Source organism: Salvelinus alpinus, chromosome 29 (assembly GCF_045679555.1).
Source record: "Salvelinus alpinus chromosome 29, SLU_Salpinus.1, whole genome shotgun sequence".
NCBI classification, from domain to species: domain Eukaryota; kingdom Metazoa; phylum Chordata; class Actinopteri; order Salmoniformes; family Salmonidae; genus Salvelinus; species Salvelinus alpinus.
The window spans coordinates 35926939-35953049 of NC_092114.1; the positions used below are offsets into that span (position 1 = coordinate 35926939).

Below are 26111 nucleotides of genomic sequence, written 5' to 3' on the forward strand. Positions count from 1 at the left end.
TTAAGAACAAATTCTTATTTACAATGACTGCCTACCAAAAGTTCTCCTGCAGGGACGGGGCCTGGGATTGCTCTTCCCTGCTGTAGATTGTGCCTGGGCATGTTGAGGGGCAAATTGGTTTGGACACCCGAAATAGCATTCAAACTTTGCTTGCTGAATAATACCTTCATTATTTCTTAAAGGAGATTATATACCATCAGCAGTCATGAGAGAAGTAAAAAAAAAAAAACTAAGATGTCCTCACCATTACAGTAAATAAAATGCCCAACCAGTAGGATGCCCTGTGGCTTTAAAAAAAAAAGGTTTTACAAAGAGAACAACTGAGAATCATCTCGAAATGAAGCCTATGCTGTCGACCCTTTTACACACAGACGTAAATGAAAAGGTCTGGCAGTTTTTCCTCAGTTAGTCTTAGGGAACGTAGGCACTAGGCCTAAACGCCAGCTTGCTTTAGCATCGGGCCCGCTAGCGCTTGGAACAGACAGGATCACACCACCCCGGCATGTGCAGCAGTGGCTGTCCCAGAGAAGAAGAAGAAAGAAAGAGAAGGGGAGAAGGAGAAAGAGATTGTGTTGTATTCTCCCTGACATGCTCTGCATTACCATAATTGGCTTTTCTACATGATAGGACAGAGGAAATAATGTCATTTTATTTACAGCCTGTCCCACTGTCCCCCTCTCCCTCACACACACACACACACACATACACCATGCAGGTTAAATGACACACACTGATCAGGCCTGTCCAAAGCCATCACAGCGGAGGGGCCGGTGACAAAGCGAAAGCGGGGAGAAAGGAATACGACTCGCAACGTTTCAGCCCCCATTTTGAAGGGCGTCTAAACGGCGACTCGGTTGCCCGTCTGGAATAGAAGAGAGCCCGACACAGGCTAAATCAGAGGAGTGAGAGCAGGCGGAATTGGACATTAGCACCACAAATGACTGCCGGGATTGGTCCTCTTCTCAGAGACAGAGTAAATAAATAAGGAGGGTTGAGAGGGGTGTGTGTGTGGCATGTGTGTGAGTTGCAATTCGGTGGTGCTGCTTCGCGCTCAACTGCACTCGCTCCCTGTCTCACGTTGTCTCTCTCCCGAAGGCTTTTGGTTAAGTTTGACACCAGCCAAATGGTGTAGCCTCAGCGTCCCATGACAGATAGCATTATGGGTTTAAGTGGCAGATTTGCACAAGAGAAACGAGCAAGGAGAAATATACAGTATGTGAAATGACTCCATTTTTCAGACGTTCTAATATAACATCATATGCAGAGAGAAACTGCCGGGTTCTCTCGGAAAGCAAAACTTCATTTCCATCTACTTTGTTTTGAAGCAGTTGATTCTCAAGTTGTTCTGATGTAATTTTTGAATGTCAACGCAGTAGTGCGTGTGAGAGGAAGCACAGCTAGTTGGGAATTCATTGTGCATGGTATCACAAACTCTGTGCCATAGACACAATGCAGAAACAGTACTGTGAGAGTACGAAGGTTGTTTTTATACTTCGCTATAACAGATGACAATTTGTTGATGAATGTAGTATTATATCACAGATTTGAGCTTGGCATAGAGAAGGCTTGTACATGTTTGCGTGTGAGCGACTGTGAGAATGTCCGTCTGTTTTTATCTATGTACTATACACTTAGTGTGTGTGTGTGTGTGTGTGTGTGTGTGTGTGTGTGTGTGTGTGTGTGTGTGTGTGTGTGTGTGTGTGTGTGACAGCAAAGGCCCGGTAGTGTCCTGCCGAGGTGTCACCTGTCTGGAGGAAGCCCGGGCCAAAGTGACAGGCTCGTCTCTGGACGCAGATGGCCTGCTCTCCCTCTCCTTTCCACAGCCGTCACACGTCCCCTCTGTGTTTGACACACACACTGACGCACACATTTGCGCGCACACACATACTAACACACACACATGCCATTGACACTGACACAAACACTTAGTGACAAACACACACATGGGTTGTCAGATACAAAAAACACATGAATGTAGTGAGAGCAACACTAACACACACACACACAGGGACACACCTGATAGATACATTCACACAGAATATCTCCCTAGCACACCAGGTGGATAGATAGGAATATATGCTTACAAGCTAACCCTCACTCACACACACAAACACACACAAATGCACACCTTCTCCTTTGTATCTTGCTGCCTCAGGTTACAGTCAATTTCACATACTTTCCCTCTACCATTTCAGACCCACCCATAGACAGACGAACTCTCCTGCTCACACCTCTGTCAGCTAACTCCTAAATGCACCTTTTTTCCTGCTTTTTTTGCTACAAACCTTTTCCTCTTCCATTCTCCATGACAGCACAAAGTGGGCTTATTTTTATTTTCTCTCTGTTTTTGACTGACAACCACAACAGCATCCCCCTTCCTTCCCTGCCCAATTTTAATCCCCCCCCTCCCTCTCCCTCCCCCTCTCTCCATTGTTCTGAGTGAAGCTTGAAAGCGGGCGGCTCAACGAGTAGTGTCAGCATCTCCCCATCTCTGATTGCCTTATTAGCCGCCGGTGGCACCAGGAGCTCTTTTTTCCCCCACAGATGGCAAAAAAAGGAGGGAGAGAAGAAGAAAAAATGTCCGACTTCTATGTTGTTTCTTTCTTCTTTCGCTTAGAAAAAACGTCTTGTTTGTGGACACTGACACCCACCACCCTGACCCGAACACCTGATACATGATTTGACACTTGAACTGCGTCGTTGGTTAAGGGCTTGTAAGTAAGCATTTCACGGTATTCGGCGCATGTGACAAATACGATTTGATTTGATGGCTGTCGAGGTGGAGGCAGCAGACTGGAGATGTCGGAGGAAGTGTGTGTGTGTAGGGGGGGGGGGGGGGGGTCTGGGCTGAGGTGTGTGCAGGAAAAGACTGACTTTATTTTTAAGAGGTGTCAGGTTGTCTGTCTTTTCTGTCAAGGCATTCCCTCTTTACCCATTCCACTCATTAAGAGCTACGGGTAACTATAGTAGAGACGGCAATTTTTTTGGGGGGGGTGCGTTCTTTAGCGTGATGGGCTATTTAGAGACGGCGAGAGAGTAAGCGTGATGGGGGAGTTTTCAGTGCTTTGAGGTACTCAACCAAACGCTCCAATGAAATGGAATACGGAATGCTCTTGACAATACACCGACATTTGACATTGGCTCGAATTTGATTCTTTTTGAAAGCGTGTAATGTCGGGCTCTGGGGTAGGCATAGTTGTAATATTGGACAGATAGATTGCAGGTATTATGTGAGCAATAGTGTAGTATTATCTTTTGTGTGTACGTGTACACATATTCAGTACACGCTAGCACAGCGATGGATGTTCGTACACATTTATACCAGCACACGCACGCAGACACAGAGACTGAGACACACACACACACACACACACACCGTAGTCACAGTTGCTTATGGCCCTCCAGCTTTTCCCAGGCAGCAGTAAATGGCAGCTCACAAACATCAGGTATTATGTCTTCTCTGATTATGGGCCTGAGCGGCAACACGCTGTTCTGGGGCTGACAGCACATCTGCCTCCTCGCTAGAGACTGATACTGGCACCTTGGACAAGCATCTTATGGGAGAGGATAAGGTGAACTGCCCGAGCACTGTCTCCATCTGTCTGTCTCTGTCTCTCTTTCACTCTCTCGCTCCCTCTCTCTATCCTTTTCTCGATGTATTTCTCCTTTACGATTACCGTGCAGCACATTTTCATATTGAATGAAACATTACATAATATTGCAAAATTCTAACAGGTTTGACAGTTGGAAATACGTTCCTCTACAATTCTTAATTTGCTACTTAGTGCAGGTTAGATAAAGTTGATGTCTGACATTGTCTCGGAGTCCAGAGGGCCTGGAATTATACTTGAGAGACAGTTGACGCTGGTTATAGGCGTATTCTCAAAGTAACATTTCTGCCATAATTCCTGCATAGCTACAGGGGTTGGAATCCCATGTCGTTTGTCTGCCATTAAAGATAACCACTCAGGCAGCTGATCAACACAGGCAGTGCCTTGTTAAGTGCTCGGTCCCGTTCCATAATGGTCATTAAGTAAATGGTATGGATGGAGTATTTTTCTCTCATCTTGTGCCCCGACAAAGAGTTCCATTATTCTCTTTTCGAGGCTGGCAACACTTAAGTGTCAAATCCAGAGGAAAATGCTATTTCATTAGCCACATACCATAGCCGTGCTGTTGTTACTCATTAAACATTTAATCGTCCTTTATCTGATGAACTACCACATAAGGACTACATCATCTTGTTGATGTTGAAGAAAACATGTCTTTATTTTTATAAACGTATAGGTCAAATGTGTAGTTTTTCCTCAATTCAGATTTTTTTTTACAAATACTATGATTTAGTACTATGATTAAATATAGAGGAACCTTGGTATAACCTTGACAGTCATTCTGTGTGGAGAAAGTATACTCAGAACTCATGCCCCCATCCTCTGTGGGTAACACTGTTTCCCTTCTTCCCGCAAGCCAGCACACTTGACTCCCTGAGAACTAGTACAGCATGGACGGTGACAACATGGCATGTCATGTCCACCGGCAATTTCCACGCGTCATACTGTGAGGACTTCCACTGCCAATGCCAACTCTATGCCATCCCAGCCGAGGGCCTGGCACGCTCACCCGCTATCGCTATATCACACGTCACGGGCAGGGTGTGAGTGGCACAGTGGCAGCAGAGACTGGTTCAAAGTCAGAGAGAGTCAGTGCCCTTCATCTAGAAGAGAGGAAGCCATTTTAGTACAGGAACTGGCTTGTGACTGTTGGGGTCACCTTTTTTTCTGGGCAGTCATAATCATTTGGATATTTGAAATGGATAGGATTTAAGACTGGCAACTTTCTTTTGTATATTTGCATTCAACAGTATACATCCATATAGAGTGTATGATAGCATGTAGTTAAAACATAAAAGCACTACAAAGCAACAAACAAGTTATAACATACTGAATGTAGGCTACTGACCTTTTTTGTCAAACGCAGTGGACTCTCAGTGTTGATTAATATGCATCTGCTGCTTTGGGAACCGGTTTTCCATCATGTAGAATTGTGCTTGTGTCCCTAGTTTTTGAACTCAAGGGGAAATATTCCTCTTGCTCATCTGTGTTCTCCTTTACCCTTGCTGAGCCATACTGTTTGATACCTTCGTTAGGCTGCACAGTGTAGGGGACTATCTATCATCGTCAAGATATGGATGTTTGCCACTTTTATAATTGCAAAGCTGCGTCCTCCGCCAGGACTATTGACTAAAATATTTTAAGAGTCATTACACCCACCCACTCTTACACACTCAGAGATACAGACATGCATGGTATACACACGTTAAACACAAACACACATTACGGGATAAACACATCAAGAATCTTTATACACATCTGATGGAATGTTCTGCCCCAATGAGTTGGCTGATGTCCCTTTTTCTCTCCTCTTGTGTTTTTCAGCTTATGGGGACGAGGAGGAATTTAAGGCTGATGACAAGATCGATGAGGAGCACCTGCAGGACGACGGCCTCTCCTTAGACGGCCATGACGGCGAGTACCTCTGCAACGAGGATGACGACGCCGGGGACCGATTCAGCTTCCAGAACTCCCCGCTCAGCAATGGGACCAACCCAGACGCCGGCTATGCCTCTCCGCTCAGTGATGCCAGCGACCAGCTTATTGACTTCCAGAGTACTCCCTCCAAGGACGGACTTGATAAGGAGGAGGAAGAGGCAGTCAGAGGAGAAGTAGAACCCCCGAAGGTCCCCAACGGCCTGTCTCTGCAGGACAGCCTGGCGCAGATGAAAGCCGTCTATGCTAACCTGATCTCTGAAGCCTCTTGGTCCAGCATCACCATGGACATGCTGAGAAGTAACAGCAACAAGGTCAGCAGTGTGATCAGCAACAGCAATGGAAGCAGCCACAAGGGGAGCAACGTTATCCTTAACAGTCATGCTAACAGCCTTGTGAACAATAATAACCACAGCAATAGCAGCAGTGGCACCTCTGCCCCTACCAACACTACCAGCAACACTAGTGCTACAAGCACCGCTAATACTACCAACACTGTCAACACAGGTGGAGTGGCCTACGACTGGCACCAAGCAGCTTTGGCCAAAACTTTTCAGCATACACCATACAATCTCCTCCCCGAGCCGAGCCTCTTCAGCACTGTGCAGCTGTACCGGCAGAACAACAAGCTCTACGGCCCGGTGTTCACCGGTGCCAGCAAGTTCCGGTGCAAGGACTGCAGCGGAGCCTATGACACATTGGTGGGGCTCACGGTGCACATGAGTGAGTCAGGCCACTACCGTGATGACAACAAAGACAAGGAGGAGGAGCGGGGAAAGAGGTGGTCCAAGCCCCGTAAGCGCTCCCTCATGGAGATGGAAGGAAAGGAGGATGCTCAAAAGGTGCTCAAGTGCATGTACTGCGGACACTCCTTTGAATCCCTGCAGGACCTGAGCGTCCACATGATCAAAACGAAACACTACCAGAAAGTGCCTCTAAAAGAACCCATGTCAGCCCTCGTCTCAAAGCTGGTGCCCCCTAACAGAAAAAGAGCATTTCAGGACTTGGTGTCCCCATGCTCACCGGAGTCTGTCCACAACACACCTGGTGTACACCTGGGAGAGACCTCAAAAGACCAGAAAGTGGTTAACCCCTATGTCACAGCAAATAACCGCTACGGCTACCAAAATGGCGCCAGTTACACCTGGCAGTTTGAGGCGCGTAAGGCCCAGATCCTCAAATGCATGGAGTGTGGGAGTTCCCACGACACCCTGCAACAACTGACCGCCCACATGATGGTCACAGGACACTTTCTGAAAGTGACCAACTCAGCGTCCAAAAAGGGGAAGCAGTTGGTGTTTGACCCCGTGGTTGAGGAAAATATACAGTCCATTCCTCTCCCTCCGACCTCTACACGACTCCCGGTTCCCAATGTGAAGTCACAGCCTGATTCTCCTCCCTTGCACTCCTCCTCCACTGAAGAGAAAAGGGAGGAGCATGAGGAGAACATGGAGATGAGTGAACCAGAGAAGAAGATCAAAGAGGAGAAAGAGGATCCGACTGAGAAATGCGAGAAACCAGGCAAGGCTGGACATTACAAGTATCTCACAGAGGAAGACCTGGAGCAGACTCCCAAAGGAGGTGTGGATATCCTGAAGTCCTTAGAGTTCACTGTGTCAAGTGCAATCATCAAGGCCCAGACTGGGACACCCACTTGGGGTGGTGCTGGCTACCCGAGCATCCACGCTGCCTACCAGCTCCATGGGTCTTTGAAGTCCTCCATGCAGAGTGTCCATGTGGTTCAACCCTTGTTCAGCACTAGCAGCTTGAAGATGATGTCCTCTGACTCCAGCAATCTGATCCACTCTCCGAGCAGCCCTTCCCCACCTCCAAGCCACAAGAACAATGTGTTGGCCATGGAAGAGCTGGTGGAAAAAGTCACAGGGAAAGTCACTGTGAAGAAGGAGAAGGAGGAAAAGGCCTCCGAAAATAAATGCAAAGCGAGATCTGCCAAGTCACCCTCTCCACTGTCCAAGGAGAGGAAGGGCTCACCCAAGGTGGATGGCCTCAACAAGCCAGTGAAAAACGTTGCCGTAGAGGATCAGAGTGAGCCTAGAAGCAGAGAGGGAGAGGCAAAAGACAACAAAGCAGATTTGTCAACGAAGAACGGAACAGACGTGCCAAACACGGCAGTTGGCAACAGCTGTAACAGCTTGGGAATCATCACTGATCACTCACCGGAGCAGCCTTTTGTCAACCCCCTCAGTGCGTTGCAGTCCATCATGAACAATCACTTGGGAAAGGCCTCAAAGACGGCCACACCCTATCTAGACCCTCTGTCGAAGCTGTACAAGATCAGTAATAGCATGCTGGAGAAGCCCATGAACATCTCCACTCAGGTCAAACAAGTTCAGTCAATCAATCGATTCTATGACAACAATGACCAGCCCATGGACTTGACGAAATCCAAAGTCACTAACGGACTAACTGCGAACAGCACCTCCACTACGCTAAACAGCACTACCAACTGTAATACCAATAACAGCAACAGACCCATCCTCTCAAGCTTGTCTGAATCTCTGTCGTCCCAAAATGCTTTGATGGACATCTCCGACATGGTCAAGAACCTGACTGGCCGTCTGACGCCCAAATCCTCCACTCCGTCCTCCATCTCGGAGAAATCTGATGCGGACAACAGCGCCTTCGAGGATGGCTTGGAGGAGCTCTCTGCAGTCCAGAAAAGGAAAGGCCGGCAGTCCAACTGGAATCCTCAGCACCTCCTCATCCTTCAGGCCCAGTTTACCTCCTGTCTTCGGGAGACGTCTGACGGCAAGTTCGTCATGACTGACCTCGGCCCCCAGGAGCGGGTCCACATCTGCAAGTTCACCGGTCTCTCCTTGACCACTATCTCCCATTGGCTGGCCAACGTCAAGTACCAGCTGAGGAGGACAGGCGGGACAAAATTCCTGAAGAACATTGACTCGGGCCAGCCCCTGTTTCTGTGCAGTGACTGTGCCTCTCAATTTAGGACTCCTTCCTCTTACATAAACCATTTGGAGTCCCACTTAGGCTTCAGCATGAAGGACCTCTCCAAGCTTTCAATAGATCACATTAGGGAGGAGCAGGCAGTTACCAGAATGATAACAGAGAAGACTTTCAGTTCCCTAGGACTTACCGAGGAAGACTCAGGCTCTGTATTTCAGTGCACGCTCTGCAATCGGACCTTTGTCAGCAAGCACGCGGTCAAGCTTCACCTTAGCAAAACACATGGCAAGTCGCCGGAGGACCACCTCATCTTTGTCACTGAACTAGAAAAGTTTGATAAAGCCTAAATGAGGTGGAGAAAGCTGATGGCATGACTGATTACTGAATCGTTGCACTATATCTCAATACTGCACTGCATCTCAACTGAGACTTTGGAATCAGTCCGAAGTAACTGCTGTCATAAAACTGGGCCATGTTCTGTTTTGGATTTCAGTTGTCTTTTATTTTTCAACACACCTTTAGCAGATCGTGTCTATGATCTTTAGGATCTTTTGTCTGTGCATGTTTTTCAGTGAATTAAGATTAAACCAACATTTAAAAAAAATGTTGACACAAACACACATTCTGAAAATGTATGATTGATATGAAGGTTTTTTGTTGTTTTCAACTAATCATATTGAAAATACATTTTAAGAGAAAAAGTAAGAAGGATTTCTGCACTTGGGCTACTATGAAGAGGTACACATTAGGATTGTTAAAATATACTCCATGGCACGATGATATTTCAACGTTTAGATTCTCACTTCTCCTGATCACCTCAAAATTGCATATGGGGTAGAACATGTTAAAGGATGAAATGTAGGCCTAATGACAAACTGCAGAAAGAACAGAATACTCATGAATATGTTCAGCTTTTCTCTGCATATTTGTTTAACTAATCAAGTATTATTTAATGGTGGTATTGCCATATTTGCTTTGATACCAGTTGTATTTTTATGATTGTGTGCCGCTTCAGTTTCAACTTGTAAATTAAGTTTTAAAACTGATAAATATATAAATGATCAGCAAGTATGTGTAAATGTATGTAATCATATCTTGCTATTGGCAGAAGCTCAACATTCTTTGTACTGTGTGCATTTTTATATTGTCACTTTATAGAAAATATGGAAAAAATAAATAACTATGTACTGTATATAGGTATAAATATATACAGTATATATATATACTGTAGAGCCAGAACATGTCCTTTTTCAATGAAAAGTAGGTCCTTCGTTGTGGTTTACATGATTAAATATAACTACACGGCCATCTCTTCTGATGCATGGTACTGTATGTTAAAATAAACATGCAATGCACAATAAATTATACATTTCAATGTTTTATCATTAATACTGTTCAGAATTCTATCCTCTAAATCATGAAAGTATTGTTTTTTTCTGCAATTGTAAAATAAACTCTAAACCTGGATTCTGCTTTGTTAAATTGGAGATTTATTTTCAATAAGGCTATGTAGCATCATGGAGGAAAACATACATTTTTATTTATTCGTAATGGATATGTAAATTCTCGGGCTTCAAGATAACCTGACCCTCGGAATAATGTTTGTGTTTTAAGTGGTCAAGACATGACCTTTCATATGTAGTTTGTCTATCACTGATTAGAGACACTCATATTGACTGTCAAATTGTGTGTTTTGTCTGTCAGCCTCTTGATGACACACACCAATGAGCATTAATGAAGTCACAGAAACGAGGTAATGTGTCACAGGGACCAACAAACAACAAGCTGCACTTTGAAGAGATTCACGTGACAATGGAGTCGAGAAACGTGTGGGTTTGGCACAACGGCGCCTGTTAAGCTTCTCTGTCTTCTCATAGCAGTTTGCTGTTTCTGGTGACGGCCTTCCCCTTTTGTTAATGATCTTAGCGCAGTCCTAGCGCTTAGACTATGTAAATCGCTGTAATCGTAAGTAAGGCCACAATGCAGCTACCTGCAGAGCAGACGGCGACATCGGGAGGCACAGTTAAGCAGATTTGCATAGCTTTGCCTCGCACGCAACACACTGGATTCCGGGGGGATTCGTGGGCCTCAGGAATCAAACATTTACTCCTTTCAACTCAATTACGGGACGGTTATGTGTTGTGGCCACAGAGAAAAATAACAATACTGGGTATGAGAGAGAATATATCATCTCAAACTCTCTTTTACTTGAACGGACAAATAGTTTCCCAAAAGCGTACACATCAGTCAATCAAATAATATTATGAATCTCTTGAATGTCAGTGGATTGGTAATGACAGGTGTCATAGTATAGTCATAAGTGTTGCGTATGTCATGTGCCATAATTCATTGGTTAAATAGTATCATAGTTACACCAGTGTGACCGGTAGAGAACTAAACTTAATGTTTTGATGATAGCAAAATCTAATATCCTCTGCCCAATCCAATAATTTCATTAGATAATGTTACATACACATTATATATTACAGTATGAGATTAGTTTCTATGCCATCACAGATAGACCAGAACAATTGTCCTCCACAAGTTCAGAGATCAGTAGTCAATGGCATCTGACTATTTGAGAAAATCAGAACTCAAAGAATTGACGCTCAGCACATTTAATCCCAGTAGGAATAGCTTCAAATGTAAGTTACCATAGGAAATGGGTATATACAGTAGGCTTAGTCACTTCTCTTGCCAAAATATAGAGAATAAAGGACATTGTCATTAGGATTTGTGAGGGACTTAACAGTTTCAGATGTATTATAGAATTAAGCCTCCAATTTCTCTGAGGCACCTGGGAACTCGATAAAGGGGGCATGGCAGGTTTCTTCCGGGAGGTATTTAAGATGACACAGTACTGCCACCCAACACATCTCTTTTACACTCGCCTGAGGCACTTTAGAGAGAAACAATAAGGAGCCGGGGAAGTCAGTACCTGGAAGTCATATAAAGAAAAAAACACATTCTAAGGGATTTAAGTCACAGAGAAAAGTTGAGTTGACATGGGACATAAACATTGGGGGTAAACACTGCTTTGAAAAACGAATATATGGGGTTTGTTCAGTTGGTACAAACAGGTGGAAATATTCTTAAAAGGAAAACATTTATTGGGAGAAGTTCAGGTACAGTATCTTAAGAAATTATGTATCGGCTTATGTTTAGTCACTGATTGGGTAGATGTGGGCTCCACTTACCAAGTTCCCTTTATGTAAAGAAGTTGCTGGTTGAGTGGTATAGTCTACAATCTACTGGAATTGAATTAAAAATGCTTTACCTGTGCTTGATTGAGCTTGCTTGGCACAATGAAACCAATGGAACAGTCCCTAATGTGCAAACCATCTGGTACTAAAGGCTCCAGCAAACGCTCAAGGCCATTTGAACTCATGGTCTGGTATCACATGCTGCACGTATACCGTTCCTTCAGATAGTATTCATACGCCTTGACTTATTCCACATTTTGTTTTGTTGTGTTACAGCCTGAATTCAAAATGGATTAACTGTATTTTTTCTCTCACCCATCTACACACAATATCCCATAATGACAAAGTGATTTTTTCTTTTGAAATATTAGCAAATTTATTGAAAATGAAATACAGAAATATCTAATTGACACAAATATTCACACCCCTTAGTCAATACATGTTAGACCTAATACCATTGTCAGTGATTACAGCCGTGAGTCCTTCTGGGTAAGTCTCTAAGAGCTTTGCACACCTGGGTTGTATAATATTCACACATTATTTAAAAAAATATTCAAGCTCTGTCAAGTTGGTTGTTGATTGGTTGGTCATTGCTAAACAGCCATTTTCAAGTCTTGCCCTATATTTTCAAGGTGATTTAAGTCAAAACTAACTAGACCACTCAGGAACAACTAGTGTATATTTGGCCTTGTGTTTTAGGTTGTTGTTCTGCTGAAAGTTGAATTTGTCTTCCAGTAACTGTTGGAAAGCAGACTGAACGAGGATTTCCTCTAGGATTTTGCCTGTGCTTAGCTCTATTCTGTTTATTTTTACCCCCAAAAACTTCCTAGTCCTTGCCAATGACAAGCATACCCATAACATGATGCTGCCACCACCATGCTTGAAAATATGACTAGTGGTACTCAGTGATGTGTTGTGTTGAATTTGCCACAAACAGAACACTTTGTATTCAGAACATGAAGTTAATTTCTTTGCCACATTTTTTGCAGTTACTTTAGTGCCTTTTTACAAACAGGTTGCATGTTTTGGAATACTTTTATTCTGTACAGGCTTCCTTCTTTTCACTCTGTCATTTAGGTTAGTATTGTGGAGTAACTACAATGTTGTTGATCCATTCTCAGTTTTCTCTTATAACAGCCAATCAACTCTGTAACTGTTTTAAAGCCACCATTGACCTCATGATGAAATCCCTAAGCGGTTTCCTTCCTCTCCAGCAAAAGAGTTAGGTAGGATGACTATCTTTGTAGAGTCCGGGTGTATTGATACTGTACACCATCCAAAGTGTAATTAATAACTTCACCATGCTCAAAAGGATATTCAATATGTGCTTAGTTTTTTTTAGCCATCTACCAATAGGTGCCCTTATTTGCAAGACATTGGAAAACCTCCCTGGTCTTTGTGGTTAAATCTGTGTTTGAAATTCACTGTTCGACTGAGGGACCTTACAGATATGTAATGAACACAAGGGGAGACAGAGAGCTGGTTTCAAGCGCATGGCGCAGCAGGTGTTTATTGCAAAGGACCACAGGAAGAGGCAGGTAGCTGGGTCCAGGGGCAGGCAGAAGGTCATACACAGGGGGTCCAAAAGGGCAACAGTACAGTCAGGGAAAAGGCTAGTAACATCATCTGGGAGATCAGGCAATGGGTAGATAACAGGAAATCCGATAGGCTAAAGTACAGGCAGGGAATAGCCAAAAGGCGTTAGTGAGGCAGGCAACAACTATCATACACGGGAGGAGTAAAATCAAGGGGGGAAAAAAGAGCTCAGAAAGACGTGTGTCACAAAACAAACAATACCTCACAGTGATGAGGTGCAAAGAATTGAACTAAATAGTGTGATAATGACACAGGTGTGTGAACAGGTGATTAGAATTCAGGTGATTGGGTTCTGGAGAGTGAGCTGCGTTCAGGGGACCTACATGTTTGAGGGTGTGAGTTGGAAGCCGACGTTACAAGATAATTTCATGTGTGGGGTATAGAGATGAGGTAGTCATTCAAAAAATCATGTTGAACACTTTTATTGCACAGAGTGAGTCCATGCAACTTATGTGACTTGTTAAGCACATTTGTAAACATTTCTGAAAACCTAATTCCACTTTGACCTTATGGGGTATTGTGTGTAGGCCATTGACACACAATCTACATTTAATCCATTTTAAATTAATGTGGTAGCACAACAAAATGTGGTAAAAGTCAAGGGGTGTGAATAGTTTCTGAAGGCATTACACATGATAGAAAAGCCCAATCACAGAATTAAGTTTTAACATGGACCAGCATTGCTTTCAACCACAGGAAATATGAATATATGTTTTCCTAGATTTCATTTGCCCGTTTTGTAAAGGAGCTGTCATCACACAAACACAGCCCCTCAATCAGTCAGCCAATGTTTTGTTTGTTCTCTTGCGATTCCTCTTTCTTTGCTTTAAAGAAAAACAGAAAAATGTATTGGCTAGATGTCATCAATAGTACCCGACAAACACACACACACAGGCAGTGGCATACATATGATGTTAAGCAAAAGGGTGTTAACAGCAAAAGGCCTCATGATGAATTCTATTTGTTTCCGATTTATAATAATCGAAAGGAAAAGCCCTGAGTCAGAGTGCTGCAGTGTACTGCGAATGAATTTGACTATTTTTGAAAATATCATTCCATGATGTATTGGTGGCCAGACAATTGGAGAAAGTAGCAATGTTTCCATCCAATTGGTGACAGATTTTCATGTGAATATTAAAAAATCTGCATCAAGAAAATATGCGCAATTTCCCACCAAAAGGGTGTGATGATGAAGTAGTGCACACAAAACAGAATTTTTTTCCTTCAGTTTTCATGTACCGAATACAAAATAAAAAGTTCAATATGTTTCCATTGCATTATCGACTCTACCGATAGTTTTGTCACAAAAGCTGTTGCTTTAAATAGCAAATGTGCCTCCTCTAGTCTTGGTACGTGTGCTCTACCCAACAGCTCGCAGATAGCCTACAGTGCAGGTAGGCTGTGCGGGTAGGCTAGTCTACATGATGAGATTATTATGGATAAGAATATTTGTATTTGTCAAACTGCAGTCAAGCATCGATCACTATGTCACCAGAATAAGACCCTCGATACTTATTGTAAACTTTCACCACCCTGTGAAGTTCATCACAATGTATTTCATCTGTAGCCTAATAAACTGTATGGTTTTCCAGGTCCTAGTCGGAGGACCACACACCATGTCATCGATATGATGGTTATTATATCAATATGTGCTCATAAAGGCATTTCCACCGTAATTTCTCGCATTATGAATTTTACAGACACAAAAAAGGTCCCACCAATGTGTCGAACGAACAAATTATCTGTAGGGATTTATAAACTTGTACCGAAACGTCCGGTTTCCATCACAGCTGTTGATTTTCTTTACATGGTATTCCTTTACTTGCATAAACACTGTGGCTGGAAACATGGTTAGTGAATGTAAAGTCTTGCAACAACATATCGTTGTACGTTCATTTCGTCCTCACAAAATGAATACAAAGGGAAACGGTGTAAATAATATAAACAACCCCGTGTCACTCATCTTATATTTCTCTGTGTAAGTAAAAGTACATAAGAATTACAATCCTCACCACAGTGTTTAACGACATGTACCTCACTTATATCTCAGTAGGGACTTACTGTATGTCATAGAGAGTAGGGATGTCCTAAACTGTACTCTGCATTGCTGCTATGATCCAATCATACTGTAGACGATTAGTCGCTAACTTCCATCATCTATCCCAGGGGTACTCGACTACCATTTGAGAAGGTCCGGTCACACAAATTTCCTGTGGCAAAGGTTCCGTGGATGTTGTCATTTATTGGCGTACAGTAGTAACAAATCACCACCTTTTTTTATTTTTTGTCAGGACCTGTGGTCCATATGAGCCTCTTCTGGGTTCGAATTCGCACCTCAGTCTGCCTGTTGAGTATCAGTCTGCCTGGCTGATCTACCCATTTCCATTTCCTGGCCTTCAGGCCTGAAAATAGGAAATGAAGACTCAAAACAAAAACAAAAACGTTAATGTCGGACAGTGTTCATTCCATTGCTAGAAATAGAGCCATCTTGTAAAGTGTCGTGTCCCTGTCAGAAGTAAACCGTGTTCAGAGATAGAGCTCAGCCGCTATTCATCAGGCTAACGCTCCTGAAGAATGGAGATGTGACAAAAGCGTCTCTTTGGAGAATAATGATGGCTGCCAAACCGTGTTTTTGAATCTATCAGACTCTTTTTCTTGATGATGCCCGCAGGTGTGTGGTGATGACAGGCTACAGCATCTTCGCTTTGGCATCAGTCACTGTTGGAAGCAACTAAAAGCATACCTCTTCATTGTTGAATAGCTTAACTTTTTATTTTACCTTTATTTTGTCTAAATGCTGTTGTACACTGAACAAAAATATAAACGCAACATATGTTGGTCCCATGTGTCATGAGCTGAAATAAAACATCCCAGAAATGTTCCATACCTGCAAAAAGCTTATTTCTCTCAAATTATGTGCACACATTTGTTTACATCCCTGTTAGTGAGCATTTATCCTTTGACAAGATAATCCATCCACTTGACAGGTGTGGCATATCAAGAAGCCGATTAAACAGCACGATCATTACACAGGTGCACCTTGTGCTGGGGACAATAAACGACCACTCTAAAATGTGCAGTTTTGTCACAGAGCACACTGCCACAGATGTGTCAAGTTTTGACTGCAGGAATGTCCACTAGAGCTTTTGCCAGAGAATTGAATGTTCATTTCTCTACCATAAGCCACCTTCAATGTCATTTTAGAGAATTTGGCAGTACGTCCAACCAGCCTCACGACCACAGACCACGTGTAGGGCGTCATGTGGGTGAGCAGTTTGCTGATGTCAACGCTGTGAACAGTGTACGCCATGGTGGTGATGGGGTTATGGGCAGGCATAAGCTGTGGACAACAAACACAATTGCAATTTATCAATGGCAATTTGAATGCACAGAGATACTGTGACAAGATCCTGAGGCCCATTGTCGTGCCTATCATCCCCCGCCATCACCTCATGTTTCAGCATGACAATGCACTCCCCCATGTTGCAAGGATCTGTACACTTTTCCTGGAAGCTGAAAATGTCCCAGTTCTTCCATGGCCTGGATACTTGCCAGACATGTCACCCATTGAGCATGTTTGGGATGCTCTGGATTGACGTGTCCGACAGCATGTTCCAGTTCCAGCCAATATCCAGCAACTTCGCAGAGCCATTGAGGAGGAGTGGGACAACATTCCACAGGCCACAATCAACAGCCTGATCAACTCTATGTGAAGGAGATGTGTCGCGCAGCATGAGGTAAATGGTGGTCACACCTGATACTGACTGGTTTTCTGATCCACACCCCTAAGTTTTTTAAGGTATCTTTGACCAACAGATGCATATCTGTATTCCCAGTCATGTGAAATCCATAGATTAGGGCCTAATGAATTTATTTAAATTGACTGATTTCCTTATTTGAACTGTAACTCAGTAAAATCTTTGAAATTGTTTCGGGTTGCGTTTATATTTTTGTTCAGTATAATTTACCTTGAAGTGACTCAATAAGCCATTATATCCTTTCTGACTGATGGGATATATACCATCTCATGGATAGGGATATACCATCTCATGTACAAACAATGAGAAGAAATACATTTTTATGTCTAATTTATGTATTTTTCCCTCAGTCCACATGCATTGTGGTAAGATTAGTATACATTTCCATGCATTTGAGACTAAATGATTGAATTGCACCCGGGCTGAATGATATTTCTTCAGTCTGTAATTGCATAGGGCCTCCATGGGCAACAAAAGCTACTACTGCTGCAGTGGGATTCCTCTAGCAATCAAATGTTAAATTGATAAGAGAAGGAAAAAAGTCACCTGTGTACATTAGTAATAACAGAGATAGCTCTTTCCCCTTTTGTGTATAAGAAAATGTAGATTTGTCCTTTAGGGCCTGAAGAAGAGAGATGGCTCGTTCTTTCTCGAAGCCTGAGGTTCTGTCGACATTCCCTTGTTACCTGAGACTATTCCTGGCACAGGTTGCCCGATTTTAATGTCAATGTGTTTTCCAACCCCCCGAGGTACAAGAGAAACCACTGTCACATGGTTGGTATATAAGCCTTGGACATTGTGGTGGGTCCCGTAACGTGTGGAGTCTCATTCACATTCTGTCCAATCCTGATTCCTGACATTTGCATGAGAATAAGCGCAAACTCCAAAAAGTGACACGTCCCAGACAGGCGATCACAACTTGGCTGTCATAATTATGCCTGTGAATTCAGGTGACACAGATCTTGTGTCCTCATCAAGTCTGACTTGACAGTGGTTCATGTTCTCTCCTGCTTTTTTGGGGGGGTTGGTTTTGTTTTTAATCAGCGAGACGGCTGTTTCCTGGTTGCGGGAGCCTACGGAGGGGCAGTGGTCTAGCCAGTGCAGCATCATTAGCCAAAAACCTGCGAGCTGCTGACACATGTCGAAGGAGGCTCACTCGACCCACGGACGATGCATCCGCATAATGTTGAGAGGTGAAGGCGTTTCTATGTACAGCAGTGCTGTCAGGTGGATTCTCGCAGGGAAGGGACTCCAGAGGGATGATGGGAGGAGATGGGGGATAGAGCTTTCTACTTCAAAGCATGGTCGTATACAAACCTAGATAGGTAGTCATACACACTTTCCATAACTGCAGTGTCCTTATTGGTAGTCAACAACAACTCAAAGTCAACAACAACGCTGACTGATCAAATTTACAGGATGTTTCCCTATCGGAACAGCAATAGTCATGACTTCTACCTCTGCAGTCCCAATCAGTCTCATGTTCATCGCATTCACTTGTCATGAGAGCGACAATCGCAACATGCAAATATTCATACGATATCCATCACACACGAAAAAGGCCACGATAATAGTGATTCATTGTCATGCATCCATACTGAGAAGCAAACTAAACCTCACAAACTAAACCTGACTTGCGTCCTGCCGGATGCACTCACAGTATGTACAGACATGTCCTATCGATTGGAAATTGATTGAGAAGCGTTTATATCTCTCACTGCCGCTGGTGCTGCCGACATCATTGACATTGTCGGCCGCCATGTCACTTTGAAGGTACACTGTTTCTTCTCCATCCTCATCCATCAGTTTATCTATGCATAATGTATATCTGGGGTCATGTACATGGTTTTTGGGGTCATGTACACGGTTGGCTCTCCTCTCTCTGATGTAGTAATAAGACTCTAGAGGGGGAAGGGGCATTTTGTGGGGACTGGACAGGCTTCCTTATGACCTCATCAAGGGTAACAAGACGAGTGTTTGATGAGAACTGAGATCATCATTACAATTCAGGGGGTGACCTTTGAACCGAAAAGAAGGTAAGGGCAACTTCCTCGATATTGTGCTTTTCCCAAATTAAGGAAAATGTTAGTGATTTAGTTAAGCGAACTGTATCTTATAGCTCGCAACTTCTCCACACAGACCCAATGATATTTTTTTTTTGCAGGAGTCACGAGGTGAGTTCAAATGGGAGACCGTAAATTAACCGGCACAACTGCGGAACTCGTCCGAAAGTTTGACGGCAACTATCAGACATATACAGTCTTCAGAAAATATTCACACCCCTTCACTTTTTCCTCATTTTGTTGTGTTACATAGTGGGATTAAAATGGATTTAATTGTCATTTTTGGTCAACAAACTACAGAAAATACTCTGTAATGTCAAAGTGGAAGACAAGTGCTAACATTTATAAAAAAAGCTATGAAAAATACAACTACTATATCTTGATTAGATGGGTATTCACCCTTTGAGACAATACATGTTAGAATCACCTTTGGCAGCGATTACAGCTGAGTCTTTCTGGGTAAGTCTTTAAGAGCTTTGCACACCTGGATTGTACAATATTTGCCCATTATTCTTTTTAAAATTCTTCAAGCTCTGTCAAGTTGGTTGTTGATCATTGCTGGAAAGCCATTTTCAACTCTTGCCAAAGATTTTAAAAGTTGTAACTAGGCCACTCAGGAGCATTTAATGTAATCTTGGTAAGCAACTCCAGTGTAGATTTGTCCTTTTTCCTTTTGTCCTTGTGTTTTGAGTTATTGTCCTGCTGAAAGTTAAATTCGTCTCCCAGTGTCTATTGGAAAGAAGACTGAACCAGATTTTCTTCTATGATTTTGCCTGTGCTTAGCTGTATTCCATTTCTTTTCATCCTAAAAAACTTGCTAGTCCTTGCCGATGACAAGCATTCCCATAACATGATGCAGGCACCACCATATTTGAAAATATGATGAGTGGTAGTCAGTGATGTGTTGTGCTGGATTTTCCCCGAACATAGCGCTTGTATTTTTTTTGCAACAATTTTTGCAGAATTGCTTAAGTGCCTTGTTGTAAACAGGATGAATGTTTTGGAATATTGTTATTATGTGCAAGCTTCCTTCTTTTCACTCTGTCATTTAGGTTAGTAACTACAATGTTGTTGATCCATCCTCATTTTTCTCATATCACAACCATTAAAGTCTTAACTGTTTTAAAATCTCTATTGGCCTCACAGTGAAATCCTTGAGCAGTTTCATTCCTCTCCATCAACTGAGTTAGGAAGGATGCCTGTATCTTTGTAGGGACTGGGTATATTGATACACCATCCAAAGCCTAATCAATAACTTCACCATGCTCAAAGGGATATTCAACATCTCCTTTTAAAAATATATATTATATGCCCTTCTTTGCGAGGCATTGGAACACCTCCCTGGTCTTTGTGGTTGAATCTGTGCTTGAAATTCACTACTAGATTGAAGGACCTTACAGATAATTGTATGTGTGGGGTACAGAGATGGGGTAGTCATTCAAAAATCATGTTAACCACTACTATTGAACACAGAATGAGTCCATGCAACTTATGTGATTTGTTAAGCACATTTTTACTCCTGAACTTATTTAGGCTTGCCATAAAAAAGGGGTTGAATACTTATTGACTCAAGACATTACATTTTTTCTTAATTTAGAAAACGTTCTACACACATAATTACATTTTTAAATTATGGGGTATTGTGTATAGATAAGTGACACAAAACCTCAATTAAATATTTGTTTTCTTCAGGCTGTAACACAACAAAATGTGGAAAAAGTAAAGGGGTGTGAATACATTCTGAAGGCTCTGTATGTCTTTAAGAGATCTATTAATAGGGGAACAAACAATCCACTTAATGCCCAAAGTGAAGGGGAGAGTCCCCCAGATGAAATTCCTTCGCTTCTGCCGCACCTACATCGGGGTCGATGATTTAGCACACAGAACTGCTGGTCCTTTGTCACTCAGCTAGAGTCGTCGTTCTCTGTCGGATGGCAGGAGGGAGGCTGAAGTTCACCATTAGCAATAACACTAAATGCATGGCTACACGATGGTCCGATAGCTCATGAATATGAATATAAATATAAATAGACATGTTGAAGAGGGGATGGATGCTGGCTTGTCACTTTCGTCTTACCTAACATTTCCACCGAGAGTTTGCCGTGTCCCAGATCTTGCGACAGAAGCAGCAGAGCTGACTTCAACAAAGTTTGCAGGGGACAGAGGCCTATAGTTTGTCACACTTTGAGAATACATTGTCACGCCTACTTTTCATGTCAATTAGATTCCCAGGTGATCAGGTTTTTGTTAGCTTGAATACAATTACAGCAGAATGGATTAATCAAATGCAGGGATGCTCCCCTGCAAATAGCCAGCTGATTTTAAGTCCTTGTTTAGAAGTGCTTTATAAAAAAATATTTGTCTTTCAATTACATTCATTGTGCTTTTTCTGTACTGACATTAAAGAACAGACAACAAATCTTAGTTTTCAGATCAGTGAAGATGAAGGGGGGGAGATGAGGAGAGAAGATGAGGAGAGGAGATGAGTAGAGTAAACCACTTCTGACTATAGAGATGCATCCATAGAGTCCCAGCTGACCAGAGGACCAATCAGAAGGGTGGTGGGCGTGGCTTACTCCCGTAGATGCTGAGATTCTCAATTGGGAAAAAATAGGTTCTCTCCTCGACTACTCCGTCCTCCTTTCCTCCGTGACCCGAAAACCGATAAGCGGTCGAGTGGTCGAGGAAAGTGTCAATAAGTTAATTGGCAAACAGTGGAGTGTCCTCCTTGACGCGATAGCCTCCTCCTACTAAGGAACCTCGTGTATCCTATTGGCTCCCTTTCGTGGAACCGTTTGGAAATCCACAACACCCTCTTTGAATCAGCTGTTGTTTTCCCGCAGGAGAAAAGCATGCACACGTTTAAAACCAATCAGCTACTTATCTTCTATCTATAAAATGTCTGGCACAACCAGCTACATTTCCTTTTACCACTTATATTTTGGGATTCCTCTGTAAAAAAAAAAACATTCTTCCATCGTCAGTGTTAGGGTTAGGGGAGGGGCTTAAGTCCTTCTGAAGGATACAATCTAATTTATGCATCCTTCTCCTTGTAGCTGGTTGGATAGTGAAGCTACTGTGCCCTGGTAATAACTAGAAGCAATGCAAAGGCCAGTTCTATATAAAGCAAAGACTAGCACATTTGACTAAGTTAAGCCCCCTGTATTAGCATAGCAGATTTAAACCACATATTGTTGTTGACATTGACATACTGCACACAGGGTTGTTTGACTGTAGGGAGGTACACTAAATAATGAAACGAGGGATGGCAGTTATTATTCACAAGCATTGTCACTTATTATAATATTTGTTATGGTGGACATCTCTGGAGGTGCACAATCCAGGAATACACTCTGTACTGACTATTAGAAAGTGCTGCACGTATCCTAGCTGTCCAGTCATTGAGTTTGATGGGTTTAGGCCTTATTTTGAGCTGAGCAAGACACTCGCCAAACCCGTCTCTCTGTCTCCAGCCCGGGCTGCGACTTCCACAGTGTCACTATCTTCGCTGGCTTCCATTTCACCTAACAGTGGGAACTTTGACGTGCGACATTGAATGCGACTCCCCTAGCACAACAACACACAGAGATTGAGTTCCCCTGGTGGTGCACTCACTGCCTGTGTGTCTGTTGTTGTTGTGTTTTATAACTTTCACTCCGAGTTAAGCCAACCCCGACTGCCAGGAGATGTGTCAAAAACAGGCGGAAGAGGGGAAAGAGGGAGAGCATTAGCGTATGCCAAAGCCAACCTGTCACTCAGCGACAGGCTGTTTGACAATCATAGGCTGTCATCACTTTCTGATCAGACATGTCAGTGGGAACGCGGGGAACGAGACAGAAATGCAGAGGAAGAATCCACACGTTTCAACCCCCCCCACACACACACACACATCACTGATAGGCGAGTCACTTCTGTTATTTATATACACACACGCCACATTTCAGGGGGAGCCAACAAATCAAATATGTCACCAAGTGCCACACAACACCATTGCAAAAAATCCTACATTTTGAAATCAGTTCTATGGGCCAATGTATCGAAATAAAGAATTGGATGTGTATTGAAGTAATGGGATGTTATATTTGACTTAAATGTTACGAGTTAAAACATTTACTGAAAACTTGATTGGAAGCTATCGAATTACTCTGTGGTCTACTAGCAACTTAAATGAACAAATCCAGTGTAAAGTTCAGAAAACTGGCTGAATGTCCCTTTTACATGTGCGGGAGTATGTGTTGGGAATGTGTACAGTGCACTGACCTTGCACTCTGCCAATAGCTGACACTCTAGTGATGAGTCGTTTGCAAACGAGACGGATCTTTGAACCAGCTCTTTTTGGCCTTCCTCACTTAGGATTTCTGGTGTGTTTAAGACTACAAGACTTGTTTCAGATTGAGGATGGCTCATGTAGCCCGTTCCTGCAGTCAAATGACCCACTGGCCTCATGGGTGGAATGTTATTAACATTTTTCCATTATTTCATAATTAATAAACGTTATTTAAAAAAAATAATATTCCATGTTTCTATGTCAAATGATTTTGTTATATTTCAGTCTTCTGTCATGTATTACTGAAAAAATATATAAACGCAACATGCAACAATTTCAACGATTTGACTGAGTTACAGGTCATATAAGGAAATCAGTCAATTGAAATAAATTCATTAGGCTTTATGGTTTTCACATGACTGGGCAAGGGTGCAGCAATGGGTGGGCCTGGGAGGGCATAGGTCCACCTACTTAGGAGCCAGGCCCACAAACTGGGTAGCCAGGCCCAGCCAATCAGAATGAGTTTTATCCGAAAAAAGGGCTTTATTATAGAAATAAATACTCCTCAGTTTCATCAGCTGTCCGGGTGGCTGGTCTTAGAAGATCCCGCAAGTGATGAAGCCGGATGTGGAGGTCCTGTGATTACACGTGGTCTGTGGTTGTGAGGCCGGTTCGACGTACTGCCAAATTCTCTAAAATGACGTTGGAGGCAGCTTATGGTAGAGAAATGTACATGAAATTCTCTGGCAACAGCTCTGGTGGACATTCCTGCAGTCAGCATGTCAATTGCACACTCCCTCAAAACTTGAGACATCTGTGGCATTGTGTTGTGTGACAAAACTGCACATTTTAGAGTGGACTTTTATTATCTCCAGCACAAGGTGCACCTGTGTAATGATCATGCTGTTTAATCAGCTTCTTGATATGCCACAACTGTCAGGTAGATGGGTTATCTTGGCAAAGGAGGAATGCTCACTAACAGAGACGTAAACAAATTTGTGCACAACATTTGAGAGAAATAATATTTTTGTGCTTATGGAACACTTCTGGGATCTTTAATTTCAGGTCATGAAACATGGGACCAACACTTTACATGTTGCATTTATATGTTTGTACAGTATAGATGAAACAGTAGTTAGCCTCCGTCCAGAATGACTGGGTTAATCAAGATTTTTGGGCACCACTATGGCGCCGCTGGCAGAGGGCGGTTTAAGAACGTTCATAACAATGGCATGACGTGACCGCGTGACGGAGGTGCAACCTATGAATTTAGTTAATTACTCTATGATGTCATAGAGGAAGTACTGACCCCATTACTGATCCGTGCTACTGCAAGTTTACCAGCTGACGCCAGCTGAACACCTTTTAGTTTACCGGCTAAAAACATGCAACTATCGATTTAACATGAACCTTATTGTCTGCTGCTATGGAGTTGCGATTATTGTGTTATTTCAATGTAGTCCTTTGTGATTGTGTGTGTGCGTGAGTGTGCGTGTCGGCCTGCTTGTGTATGTGCTTGCGTATGTGTGCGTGGTTGTTGGGATGTAGGGTCTGTTATCAGAGAGCGAAACCCCTATAGTGCGTCCATTTGACTCTGTAGTGGTAAAACAAACTAAATCAGTATTCATATCAGCCTACAGTACAACTAGTACTCATAACCCTCCCCTTTAAAACAGCAGTGGTATGCTATGTAGGGGTACTGCAATCTAATGCCAGGCGTACAGTATGATGATGGCTCACTGAGTGTTGTAGAGATGGCTGCCACTCTCATTCTCCTTTAATGGGTCATTACCAAGGCCCATTCCAATCCTCTGCTTGGGGCCTTGTAATATTACCATTATCATCAGGAGCACACATAGCCTCGTCTGCTGGAGACAGAGGGGTGTGTGTGTGTGTGTGTGTGTGTGTGTGTGTGTGTGTGTGTGTGTGTGTGTGTGTGTGTGTGTGTGTGTGTGTGTGTGTGTGTGTGTGTGTGTGTGTGTGTGTGTGTGTGTGTGTGTGTGTGTGTGTGTGTGTGTGTGTGTGTGTGTGTGTGTGTGTGTGTGTGTGTGTGTGTGTGTGTGTGTGTGTGTGTGTGAGATAAGAGATAAGCACGGGTTGAATGCACCTTGGGGCCTGTTCAATGTACTAATTGCTTTCAATATGACACACTCAGATCCAAACAACAATAACGCTGGTGTATACACACACGCACGCACGCACGCACGCACGCACGCACGCACGCACGCACGCACGCACGCACGCACGCACGCACGCACGCACGCACACACACACACACACACACACACACACACACACACACACACACACACACACACACACACACACACACACACACACACACACACACACACACACACACACACACACACACACACACACACACACACACCCCAGAACAAGAATCTCACTCTCTGATAATACATGGACACTCAAAGGACTGTGTTACACCACCCTAGTGGTCTGGGAGATGGTTAATATGAGGCCCTAACAGCAAGCAGTGCCTGAAGCCATCAGAGGAGCTTTTTGATCAGTTTGATGGAAATGTGCTCGGCGGGCAGTGTCGGGAGAACGGATCAGTAGCCAAGGCGATGTGGAGTGACGCACAAGCCAAAACCGCCTGCCATCATATCCGTCTTTTGATGTCTAGCCGGCCTCACTCTGTTTTTTTTTCCACCTCCCCCCTCTTTTCGTTCTCTCTTCTCCAGGCCCCTCTTCATCGTTTTCTTTCAGGGGAAGCCTTGGGGGTGCTG

General features: G+C 43.3%; 1 protein-coding gene across 1 annotated transcript in view; it reads left to right on the forward strand.

Annotated features, from left to right (window-relative positions):
* LOC139558596 (teashirt homolog 1-like) overlaps positions 1-9938 on the forward strand; it is a 34846-nt gene extending 24908 nt beyond the window's left edge. The window contains exon 2 of the mRNA XM_071373825.1: positions 5436-9938. Within this exon, the coding sequence (XP_071229926.1) occupies positions 5436-8818 (3383 nt within the window). The 3' untranslated portion in view covers positions 8819-9938. The remainder of the gene's footprint in view (positions 1-5435) is intronic.
* The last annotated feature ends 16173 nt before the right edge of the window (positions 9939-26111 follow it).